The sequence below is a fragment of the Eriocheir sinensis genome, unplaced genomic scaffold (genome assembly GCF_024679095.1).
Source record: "Eriocheir sinensis breed Jianghai 21 unplaced genomic scaffold, ASM2467909v1 Scaffold249, whole genome shotgun sequence".
In the NCBI taxonomy this organism is placed as follows: Eukaryota; Metazoa; Arthropoda; class Malacostraca; order Decapoda; family Varunidae; genus Eriocheir; species Eriocheir sinensis.
This window is the reverse complement of record NW_026111553.1, coordinates 395,207-408,455: the sequence shown is the minus strand read 5'-3', so window position 1 is coordinate 408,455 and position 13,249 is coordinate 395,207. Positions and strand designations below refer to the sequence as shown.

The 13,249-nt window shown below is 43.7% G+C and overlaps 1 protein-coding gene across 1 annotated transcript in view; it reads right to left on the bottom strand.

Annotated features, from left to right (window-relative positions):
* Positions 1-484: 484 nt before the first annotated feature.
* Positions 485-13,249, bottom strand: part of LOC126991170 (uncharacterized) — a 79,221-nt gene continuing 66,456 nt past the window's right edge. Inside the window, exons 6-8 of the mRNA XM_050849929.1 lie at positions 1,301-1,438; positions 842-1,147; positions 485-585 (exon numbers count right to left, since the gene is read on the bottom strand). Coding sequence (XP_050705886.1) covers positions 863-1,147; positions 1,301-1,438 — 423 coding nt within the window. The 3' untranslated portion in view covers positions 485-585; positions 842-862. The remainder of the gene's footprint in view (positions 586-841; positions 1,148-1,300; positions 1,439-13,249) is intronic.

The window sequence follows — 13,249 nt, the reverse complement described above, 5'->3', positions numbered from 1 at the left end:
GGTACTGGAAGCAGCGCCAGTGTGCCCGCTGGACGTACACCAGGCTCAGCAGTGTCTCCTGAAGGCTGGGGAGGACAGGGAAGGGAGAGGAAGGTCAATGTTGAGAAAAAGAGCAGGTTAACTATAGGAAAAAGACATTGTTTCTGAGATCCAAGAAAGGCCATCAAAGAAAAATAAAACAATGCTATAGGCCCAAACAGCTTCCTCTTAATGAGCAGACATGGATAGGGAAATTAAAATAGGCAGCGACAGTAAAGTAAGGAGAATAATAATAAAAAAAAGAGGGACAAAAACAATATTAAAACAAAACAGTTCAATAAATCCTGCATCAGAGATAAGGCAGACAGAGAGATAGATAAATGGATATAGACAGACTGAGATAGATAGATAGATAAAGACAGATATAAGCAGAGATAGATAGACAGGCACAGAGATGGACAGATTGATACAGAAAGATATAGACAGACAGACAGCTATCAGGCAACTTGGTGATGGCTGCAGGGGGGTCCAGCAGGGGGGCAGTGGTGGCCCAGCAAGGCACTGAGGGTGTGTGCGGCACTCTTGGCCAGGACGGCAGGCACCACCCTGCACACACAACAGGGATTGCTTATTACCATTCTAATTATTATTATTATTATTATTATTATTATTATTATTATTATTATTATTATTATTATTATTATTACTATTATTATTATCAATATTACTATCATCCTGCTATGTTATAATAATAATTGTCTAAGCTATTTTTTAGATTTCTGTGCAATATTTTTTTCAAGTTTTCAGTGATGTATCAATTTTTTTTTCCCAATTGAATTCTATAGGGAGGTAGAATGCATACCAGTGTGTGGATGTGTGGTGCTCAGTTCCTGCCACAATGTTTGGGTGAGGTCAGACTGGTCACCTCCAGCACCAGCACCACCTTGCCCCACGCCAGGGCCATCAGCTGGGAGGTAAGGTGTGCGTACAGGCCTGGCCACACCTCCAGCACCAGCGCCACCTTGCCCCGCGCCAGCTGGGAGGTGAGGTGTGTGTACAGGCCTGGCCACACCTCCAGCACCAGCACCACCTTGCCCCGCGCCAGGGCCATCAGCTGGGAGGTGAGGTGTGTGTACAGGCCTGGCCACACCTCCAGCACCAGCACCACCTTGCCCGCGCCAGGGCCATCAGTTGGGAGGTGAGGTGTGCGTACAGGCCTGGCCACACATCCAGCACAAGCACCACCTTGCCCCGCGCCAGGGACATGAGGTGTGAGGTGAGGTGTGTACAGGCCTGGCCACACCTCCAGCACCAGCACCACCTTGCCCCACACCAGGGCCATCAGCTGGGAGGTGAGGTGTGTGTACAGGCCTGGCCACACCTCCAGCACCAGCACCACCTTGCCCCGCGCCAGGGCCATCAGCTGGGAGGTGAGGTGTGCGTACAGGCCTGGCCACACCTCCATCTCACCCTGAAATGCCAGATGGTAAAATAAAGTATAATAAATATGCTGTATTATTATTATTATTATTATTATTATTACTATTGTGTTTGGCTTCCCTGTTAAGAGTGGTTCATAATGGGAAGTTTGTGATACAGTTGAGTAAAATAAAATATATATACCATCTTTTATTATTATTACTAGTATTAGTATTAATAGTAATAGTAGTAGTAGTATCATCATCATTATTATGGGGCTTGACTTCCCTGCTGGAGTGATTCACACTGGCAAGTGTCTGGATGAGGAGACAGAGCTGAGAACATCCATGAATTTATAAAAGTAAGTACAGTTGTATGAAAGCAGATATGGAGGCAGGTCAACACAAGCTTAGTTAAAATCCTCTATACTATGACTAAGTTAATGCATACAAAAATCAGACAAGCAAGCAGAGGCAGACACAAACACACACACACACACACACAGATACATTGTGACTTAGAATGACCTTGAAAATAGAGAAAATTGAGCTCAAGCGAAAAATATTCATGAATTAAAGCTATACTTGATAAACTGAAATTTGGAGACAGGACCAGCGTAAAGCATCCTGTATATCACGAGGTAAATACACACACACACACACACATACAACCTCCACCTAACACATACACAAGAGCCCACAAGTGTAGCTCAATTCCTATATATCACAACTATAGTCTGTTCACTTAATTCTGACTAGGGTTTCCTGTTTTGGGCATTTTATAGCATCCCGGGATTCCGGGAAAAAGCAAGACATTTCCCGGGATCCCGGGATTTCCCGTAGCAGATAATGTTTGCTAATACTCCTGCTCTATCATAATTCGTAAATGAACCTCAGTAGTATATACATCATAAGTAGTTATTTGCCCTGTGAAAGTGTGAAATAAGTATTTTTAAATGACATGGAGTTTCCTTGTATGTATAGAATATGAGTTTTTGCATACAATAGCATATCCATATGGAAGCTTGGCCAGTGGCACAGGCCACCCCAGTGACCCCCACCACTGTAAACTACACAGAAAATGAAACTATGGAGTAACCTGTGCATATATTCAACATGTAAAATAATTTGGACATCATATTCCACAAAAGCTAACCAAAAAACTGAAAATTCTAAAATGCCCTGAAATAAAAGAATGATAGATATAACCTGGTATTTTGTCATTGTACGTATTGAAATAAAGCTGAAGAAAACAAAGAAAATTCTGCAATGCACGTACAAAATCATAAGTAGAATATTTGGATTTTAGACCCAACTCTCCAGACATGATAAGCAAAAAAAAGTGAAATGGGACTCAAAACACTCGATACTAGAGTATGGAGTGGCCTGTAAAAAAAAAAGAAAAAAAAAATCAGACAGCTGCAAACGCAGTCATACACCCTAAGAATTATTCATGAAATAACATTTCAAAAAGCACAAACAGTCAATACTAAGATCACTGAGCTTTGATCTTAATTTGGAGTGGCCACCATTAGTGACCCCCACCAAGCCTCCATGCTCCACAGAGAGAGATATGCCTGGGACCCAGGCATCTCTCTCTCATACATTTTCATATTTTGTAGCAGATATAAGAGAAAAGTAATAAAAAAGTATATATCCCGGGATTTCCCGGGATTTTACAAATTTCCCGGGAAGAAAAAAAAAAACTTTATGGCCGGGATCCCGAGATCTCGGGATCCCGGGAAGGAAACCCTAATTCTGACCCAAGCTGACAACATAAACCTAAGCGTGGTCATAAGCACAGTGCATATTAGCAGAAAGTGCTGCGTGAGATAAACACAAACAGGTTAAAGAAAACTTGGAAGCCACAGCAGCAGCCAGTCAACACTCAGCTTGCAAACACACTTAGGTTTATGTTGTCAGCTTGGGTCTGACTTAAGAGAACAGACTTTAGAAAGGCTTTAGGCCAAGAGAGAGAGACTGAGAGAGCAGGACTTGCCTTTTCATCCCCCACTGCCGAGTCATAACCAGCAGACACAACACTATAACTAACTCAGGACCAAACTAGAAGAGAAAATAGTCGTGCTTAGGGTTCAAACGGCACACCAGGTTCAGTCTAGCCTCCTCCGATCATATGTTGAGGTTTGTGCATAGGTGTGTGTGTGTGTGTGTGTGTGTGTGTGTGTGTGTGTGTGTGTGTGTGTGTGTGTGTGTGTGTGTGTGTGTGTGTGTGTGTGTGTGTGTGTGTGTGTGTGTGTGTGTGTGTGTGTGTGTGTGTGTGTGTGTGTGTGTGTGTGTGTGTGTGTTGGGGTCCTAATCGGTCAATCAGATTGTATCTTACTGACAAAATGTGTCAAATGTAGCAATTTCAAAATGGTATGCCACATAAACTATACTGCATTGTAGGGATCTTGCTTTTCCTGTCCCTCAAGCCTGGACATCTAACGCCGCCTAGTAATGAAGGGGAAAAAATTCACACTAAGCTGCACACAACTTTCTACTCTGTCTCATTCCTATGCTATACAAATCCCTTATGCAGGAGTAAACCACCGTCTGCATTCCTTTATCCCTTTTGCTGGTACACTCTGGAACAAACAAGCTTCCTTTGTCTGTGTTTCCTCCTGCCCATGACTTGAACTCTTTCATGAGGGGAATATCAAGACACCTCTCCACCTGTAACTGACTCTCTCCAGACCACTCACTTCTATCTACTTTTACAGGAGCAATGCATAGTGGGCTTTTTTCCCCTTGAGCTGCTTCATTAACTGGACAAAGGAAAAAAAGAAAAAGAGCTTCTCACTCCCTTGGCCTCTGCCTTTTCCTGACCTACTAACAAAGACCAGAGCTGCCCAGCCTCAACCTCTGCCTCACCTGCTTCTCCAGACTTGCCATCGGTTGCTGCCGCTGCCGCACCCCCAGCAAGAGGCTGACCGCGCAGGGATTCCTGGCTGACGTCTTCCTCTGGGGCGTGTCTTCCGTCATCCTGCAACACAAAGGTTCACCTTCATCAACTAGTTAAGATTTATTTCAGAGGCAATATTTGCCCAAGGTTTTTGATATGGGGTCATTTTCAATAATTTTAAATGTAGAAATTCAAGTGTCACAAAACAGAGCCTTGAGGACACATTATTGTGGGGATAAATGCCTAACGGATAGGTAATAACCAATATCTATAACCATTGCAAAGTGGATCACAGGATTTATCAAAATTACCCCGTGTGCTGCCACTCCATGTTTTCTAGGGTGAATACAAACCCATCAAAGCCTGACATGATAACCAATATCTATACCCTTGTAAAGCATATCAAAAATTTATCAAAAATAATATACAATAACAAGTGGTAGGCATTGCAACCAAGAAAGGACCTTGCACAAGCACTATGTAGCTTATGACACACTTGTGAGACCAACACTGGAATACTGCTCCACGGAGTGGGATCCTTACACACACAGAAACATTGATAAGCTAGAACAAATCAACACCAAGGCGGCTAGGTTCATTACAAACAATTACACTTGAACGTCTGGCATCACAACATGGATCAAACAACAGATAAACATGGACCCTCTTCACATACGCAGACAAGCACACAGACTTACACTGATATACAAGATCACAGACACTCACACTGACATTGACCCACACACAAACTTACACAATGCAAACAGTCAACGTACTCATAACACACACACCCATAAATACCAAACATATCACACTAACAATGACGCATACAAGCACTCATACTTTCCACGCACCATGTGTGACTGGAACAGCCTCCCTCAACAGATTTTAGACTGCGGTACAATAGACTCATTCAGAAAACAACTACACACTCACTTGTCACCACAACACAACAACACTAACAATTACACTTGATTCACTTCCCTCCCCTGCACACCCGGCTCCCCCGTCACCCAACAGCCAACACAAATATGCATGTTATGCACCTGAATGGGTGCCCTGTGTATTATAAATCAAGATCAAGGTAATTTAGCTGTGCAGGTGTAACTAGTAATTTTGCACTTGTGCACCGGCATGAGTGCAATATTACACAAGACTGAGCACTGCACTGCTGATATTTACTGAAGAACAACACTGTGCAGGTTATTGCACAGTGCCCCACCACTAAACTTAACAGATCTATTCAAATTTAACATCACCTGCTGGGTGGGGCTTTGTCCCCGTCAACCTTACCGGCAGACCTTTCATAACAAATGTGCAATCTCCCCCTCAGACCTTTTTGTTCTAACTCCTGATCTACCCACTAGAGGCCACCAGCACTAAATAGCACATGTTAGGACCCAGCTTGAACTAAGGAAGAGGTCCTTCAGTGTCAAAGGCATTCCTTTGTGGAATTCCCTCCCTGAATCCCAGGTCACCCTCCAGTCTCTACCTCTATTTAAATCAGCACTAGCTCATCATCTTGGCGACAAACTTTTGGAATGTCATTAAATGGACTGTAGCTCTACATCTAATCGTATAAATTACATTACAAATTGACTGCATATGATGGACTATCCAGCTCTTTCATTAGTATTTGTTTTTGTTTATGTAATTAAATATTGAGAGCTGGCGCATCAGCAGAGTGCTGGCTTCCCCTCGTCATCATGTGGACTGTGGGGTCTGGAAGCCCACCAGGTGAGTAAACCAGGTGAGTTAGTTTGAAATATCCAAATCTGACACACCACCTTCTTAGGGGGCATTACCTTTGTTCCCCCTTGACCCCTGGCGTGTGTCATGCACCACCCACTCAACAGGAACAGCAGGCACCCATTTAACTGTTTCTGCAGGAATGGTCATGTAAAAAGCTGAGCAGTAGTACAACGCACCTCAGTAAGGTGCCCAGCAGCCCCGCGGGGCGGCGGGTGTGATGCTGGAGGAACACCAAGGGCCGGGGGGCGTCTTGGCCATGCCGGTCACACACTCCATCATTACCTTCCCCTCGTAGGATCAGCTTCACCTAGGCTTAGGCATGCCCCGCTAGGCCTTGTTCAGGCTGTCATGGTGGTGAGTGTCTGGCAGGAAGCTGTGGGTGTGTGGCGGTGAGTCTGCCGCCCGACCCTGCACGGAGATGACACACACACACACACACTGCCTGTCGTGTTCTTCTTCTTCGTGGGTGTTTTATGGGGCTAGTTAGGCTGTGGACCCACAGCCTCTAGAGCCCCGTCAGTGGTAGTTGTTATCAGGAGTTCTTGGTTGTGCTGGCCGTCCTGTCACCAGGGCGGGTCGTGTTCGTCGTTCCTGCAGAGTCGCTGCTGCCAATGTTTGTGTTTTTTCAACGGGACGCTTATCGTGCCACACTTGCTCATATTCCTTTTCTGAGTAGTGTGAGGATGAAACTGTTTTGCTCCTATTATTTATTTGTTGCTGATTTGTGTCGTCACTTTTTGTGGGTACTGGATTCTCACCAACCACCGGCTCAGGGACCAACGTGACGGAGGTGAGCACCGAGGCAACGCGCAGAACAATTATATACGCCCCAAACCTTACCTTGCCCTCCCTACACACACACACACACACACACACACACAAACACACACACACACACACACACACAAACACACACACACACACACACATGGAATAATAAAAAAACTGAAATATTAATTTATCTTAAACGTGAATTAAAGGTCATCAAAGGAGGAAGAAAATTATCTTTATATTCATAATGTAACGTACCTGCCGGCATACCAACACCGCAGAAGCCAGTTAAAAGCCGATTGGGAAAATTGGGAATAATCCCTTGTACATAGCCATGGTTATTTACCGGATCCAGTTTCTCCTCAGCCGAAACAATACCCGTAGAGGTTAATATGTCATAAGTAGATAAGGGAAGAGAGCGAGAAATACGAACTACAGCTTGGGTTGGCACCCCTGATATAAATCCAGCCGGATCCCTATTTTTATATATATTTATACGTTAGGACTTAGAAATTAAGGGAAAATTAAGTTTAGAATTAGCATACAAAAAGACACCCTCAGAAAGGCAGAGGAAGGATAGATTAATGTACCAAGCTGAAAGGCGAGAAGGAAAAGTGTTGGAACCTTGAGGTGGCCACGTCAGGGGAAAGGTCATGAGTTAACCGCTCGACCTGACGAGATTCATTCGGGACTGAACTTTCCACGGCACAGGTGAGGGCGCGAGACAGCTGACGGCGGAATTTTCAGTGAAGCTCTTCCCTCTTCGTCGAAGCGTCGCTTAGAGAGTGTGTTTCCGTGAAGAGATATTTTCAAACCCTAGTTTCTCTTCCCCCTTCGAAACAATCTTTCCGTGTAGTGTTGGTACTACTGCAAATCAAACAAACGTTGAAAACCGAAACATAAATGCATTTTAGGTACATTTCTATAATGGAAAATATTGTGTGGCAAGTACTTATGTAAGCAGTGCTTGATACAGTGACATACACTATATATAGCAGAAAATTTACATTGATGGGTTTAATTGGTTGGTATCTGTGGCTATGTTTGCTTCGCTCTGATATCGTCCCGTTACCTGTGGGCGGAGCTTAGGAGACCTCGTTAGAATAAACTGCTTTTATTTTCTTTATTTTCCTCCTTTTCCATGAGATCTCTTTCTCCCTTCGTTATTTCTCCCTTATAAATATATTTTCAACTAGCTTTAGAGCTCCTATCAGTGGGTGGAAAATGGTATCATCTATATTGCTGAGCTTTGCTAAGCTCCACCCACAGGTGACGTCACGAGTTTGGAGATTGGCTGTGTTAAGCCCAGCACGGAGTACCGAATACCACCACATATTCATACAGACTTGTGAAACATTCGCCCGGAGACCGAAGCCTAGCTGTCAGTCCGTCACTTTTAAATTTGTCCCAGCACTCTTCATGCTTATGGTTTGAAGTGCCCGCCCTACAAACGCTTAAAAAGGAGAACTGTTGTGAATAGTTGAGTCTGAAGGGCGGGGCCTGCTGGCTTGGAGGTGCGTTCCAGTGTTGGCTTAAATTATCATGGGAACCGTGAAGTCTTGAATAGACAGAAAAAAATAATGTTAAGCATTGTATGACTTTTTATATAAAGCCTAGAAAATTTAAATTGTTCTTATACCCAATTAATAATACAGCAACATGGAAAAATGTTGTAATAAAGCATTAAATGTGCGAAGATATTAGCGAAGAGTGGGCCTTCACCTCCTCTTCGTCAAGAGAGGAAATTAGTTCATTTCTTTCCCGCTCGCCGCTTCGCGCGCTGCATCAAAGACACTCCTCGTCACTGAGCATACCATTTGGTCTACGAAGCCTTGTTTCCTCTCGTGAAGGGGGAAGAGATTCACGGCCATATTCTCAGTGAAGCTCTTCTCTCTTCGTCGAAGCGTCTCTTAGAGAGTGTGTTTCCGCTGAAGGGTATGCCCAGTTCCTAACCTTCGAAACAATCTTTCCGTGTAGTGTTGGTACTACTGCAAATCAAACAAACGTTGAAAACCGAAACCTTAATGCAATTTAGGTACATTTATATAATGGATTATATAGTGTGACTAATATTTATGTAAACAGTGCTTGATACAGTGACATACATTATATATAGCAGAAATTTTACATGGATGCATTTAATTGGTTGGTACCCATGGCTATGTTTGCTTCACTTTCGTATCATCCCGTTACCTGTGGGCGGAGCTTAGGAGACCTCGTTAGAATAAACTGCTTTTATTTTCTTTATTTTCATCCTGTTCCATGAGACATATCTTTTTCCCTTCGTTATTTCTCACTTGTAAATATATTTTAACTAGCTTTAGAGCTCCTATCAGTGGGTGGAAAATGGTATCATCTATATTGCTGAGCTTTGCTAAGCTCCACCCACAGGTGACGTCACGAGTTTGGAGATTGGCTGTGTTAAGCCCAGCACGGAGTACCGAATACCACCACATATTCATACAGACTTGTGAAACAAGCGCCCGGAGAAAGCCTGTTAGTCCGTCACTTTAAAATTCATCCCAGCAATCTTAATGCATGCTTATGGTTCGAAGTGCCCGCCCTACAAACGCTCAAAAAAGATAACTGTTGTGAATAGTTGAGACTAAAGGGCGGGGCGTGCTGGTTGAGAGGTGTGTTTCAGTGTTGGCTTAAATTATCATAGGAACCGTGAAGTCTTGAATAAACAGAAAAATATTGTTTCTCGCATTGTATTATTTTTTATATAAGGCCTAGAAAACGTAAATTGTTCTTATACCCAATTAATAATACAGCAACATGGAAAAATGTTGTAATAAAGCATTAAATGTGCGAAGATATTAGCGAAGAGCGGGCCTTCACCTCCTCCTCGTCAAGAGAGGAAATTAGTTCATTTTTCCCGCTCGCCGCTTCGCGCTGCATCAAAGACACTCCTCTTCACTGAGAATACCGTTTGGTCCACGAAGCCTTGTTTCCTCGCGTGAAGGGGGAAGAGATTCACTGAGAATACGGCCGTCACTGAGAATACGGCCGTGAAGGCCGGTGTCCAGGGGTTAGGCCAGGCGAGTGGCGCGCCATCTTGAAGCCGCCCCCATTGAGAGTCGGGAATGAAACCAGACGCCAGTGGTGAACAAGGGTCATGCCCTCAGTCATGAGTGCCTGAACTGAGCCCAGGTAAGGGCGAGCCAGTCCAATCCCTGCCGCCCCCGAGATCAGCAGGCTGGTGATGGGAGTAGAAACGGCTCAGAAAACCCCACTTTCGGCACGGCACAACCGCATTTAGTGGAGCTCTCCGGCCTCCACCAAGCCATGGAAATTGTGTAAAACGGGTAAGGGGCATCCGCTTGGTGGACGAGGGCAAACAGTGACCTCACCCCCTTTAGCTGTAACAGTCTGATCTTTCTCTCATACTTACCCTTCTCTTCCTATTTTTGTCCTGAGTGTGTCATGAGTGTTTTTATTTGTGTATGCACGCCGATGAGGGAAGTTGAAATCGGATTGTCTAGTCAATCGGGCGGTAGCCCTGTGATATATACCTACATATGGTCATCTCTCGTGTGTAGCATTTATCGATAAGAAGGTTAGGAATTAGAAGAAAGATTTACAACTTTGTATTAACCAAAACATGCTACCCTTCCATCGGGAGTGAGGATTAAACCAATAAATTGTATTCTGTCTATGTCCTGTATTAATGCATACAGCCTTCCTAGCCTAAGGTGCAGTCTCGCAATCTCCCCCACCACGACCTCCGAAGGTAACCAAGACCCCACAAAACCAAACTTGGGACTGAGGATACCATCTACCTCAAGGAACAACCCATAGTAAGCTGGGGAGCGACGGACACTATCTACTAGGTAGGACAGTTGTTAAAGTCAAGTGTTGCCAGGCCTGCCCTTGGCAGGGAGAGTCTGGGGACTAAACAGTTAGTTTAGTTCCGCCCCACCTGGTTCATAGAACTGCCGTTCCTCACTTACAGGCTTTGGGGGTTGTGCCATATTACAACCTCCTGGTGGCAGCTTACAGAGAGGGAACAGCAGGGATTCGAACCCAGCCGTACACTCTGTGAGGTTGAGGAATCTTAGCGTCACTATTCTTCCTCTTCCTCCCCTTTTTTTATTTTTTCAACCTGTGATGGCCAGGGGTCGAACTCGGGGCTGTTATAATAACATCATAACAGGGCTTGAAAACTTAGTAGACTGATAGTGCCCTCCCCTTGACATGTGTGTGTGTGTGTGTGTGTGTGTGTGTGTGTGTGTGTGTGTGTCATCACCATAATTTCATCGACGCCTGCTCCTAGGAGCTCCCACCAGGGGATGGCCACGGCAGAAGAGCTTCCAACTTTCTCTATCCAGACACTCACTCCTTGCCTGCTCAAAGTTTATCAAAGATCTTTCCCCCTTCTCCCCAACGTACTCTTGCACCCTATCCCTCTATTTCACTGGAGGTCGTCCTCTAGCATTCCCTCCATATATCTCACTCACATACACCCTTCTGGTCATCTTACTCTCCTCCATTCGCTCCATGTGGCCAAACCACTTTAAAGTCTGTCGCTTCACTTCTTCCACCACTCCACACTTCCCTTCACCCCTGTGACACATTCCAAAACGCTCGTACACACTTTCATTACTCATTCCATCCATTCTACTCACACCACAAGCACTCCTCAAATAACTCATTTCCACTGCCTGCACTCTAGACCTCTGACTTTCATTCCAGGCCCACGTTTCACTTGCATATGTGAGGGTTGGTACTATTATTGTATTTCTCAAATCCCTCTTTACCTCCATGCTCACACTTCTGCCATTCATGATTCGTCCCAAAGACCCTACCACCCTTCTTCCTTGCAATGCCCTTTCTCTTATCTCTCCCTCCATACCACCATGCTTACACATAACTGATCCAAGGTACTTAAACTCATTGACCTCCTCCATTTCTTCACCTTTCAAATTATTTTGCATTCTTTTCACATTCAATTACCACTCTATATGGGCATACAAAATCTACAACCTCACTTCTACTTCGCTCACAAACCATCACTTTACTTTTGTTGACATTTACTTTCAGCTTTCTCCTGTCACAGACACTATCAAAAACACTGACCAAATTTTGAAGGTCACTTTCATTTTCTGCAATGAGCACCGTGTCATCAGCAAACAGTACTGAATTCAGTACCCACTTACCCTCATCGAACAGTCTTACTCCAACTTCTCCAACTTTGCCCTTAATTCCTCTAATAACACCATCCATATAAATATTGAATAACCAAGGTGAAATGACGCACCCTTGTCTTAGGCCCACTTTTATCTCAAAATGTTCACTTGTTTCTCCAGTAATTTTGACACATGCAGATGCATCCTCATAGAAAGACTTTATTGCACTAAGCAGTTTTCCTCCCACACCATAAATCTTTAAAACATCCCACAATTCAATCCAATCGACTCTGTCATAAGCTTTTTCCAAATCCATGAAGGCAGCGTATAGTTTCTTTCCTTTTGCTATTATTTTTTCTACTACCATCCTGAAGGCAAATATCTGATCCACACATCCCCTTCCCTTCCTGAAGCCTCCTTGTTCTTCACTGATTTTCTCTTCTGTAAGTCTTTGCACCCTCTCTATTATGACTTTTCCATATACCTTTCCGGGTATACTCAGGAGACTTCTACCTCTATAGTTCCCACAGTCCCCTCTCCTGCCCTTCCCCTTGTAAACTGGGACAATGATGGCTTTCGTCCAGTCTGCTGGCACCACCACCCCCCACCCATGCTACTTCACATATCTTGACCATCCATTTAACAACTACATCTCCTCCACACTTCAACATTTCTGCTGTGATTCCATCAATTCCTGCTGCCTTTCCATTTTTTATCTTTTTATTGCCTGATTTACTTCTTCATATGTTATGCTTCTTTCTTTATATACTCCTCCTCTACCTCTACTCAAAACTGCTGCTGTTACAGCTGCTGGACGTCCATCCTCAAGATTCATTAAGTTTATGAAATATTCTCTCCATCTCTTTCACAGCTTCCCCGTCTTTCAACATCTTTCCATTCTCATCCATAACTTCATTTATTTTACTTGGGGAGATATTTTCTGCATTTCTTTCGTTTTTTACTTCTTTCCAATATGATTTCCTGTTCCCTTTATATATTTCACTTAGTCTTTTTCCAAAGTCTTCATCAACTCTCTTCTTACTTTCTTTTATTGCTTGTTTTAATTTCATTTTGCATTCTCTATATTTATTTTTTCTTTCCCTTTTTACTTGTTCAGACACATTTCTTTCTTGAGTTTTCTTAAGAAGTTCCCTTTTCTCTTTTACTATCCTCCTTATCCTCCATGAATTTCCTTTTTTTTCCATCTCTCACCAGTTTCATCCCTAACACTTTTTTGTTGCAGTTACCATTATTTCTTTAAATGTTCCAAAAACTTTTTCAATATTTGTATCATCTTT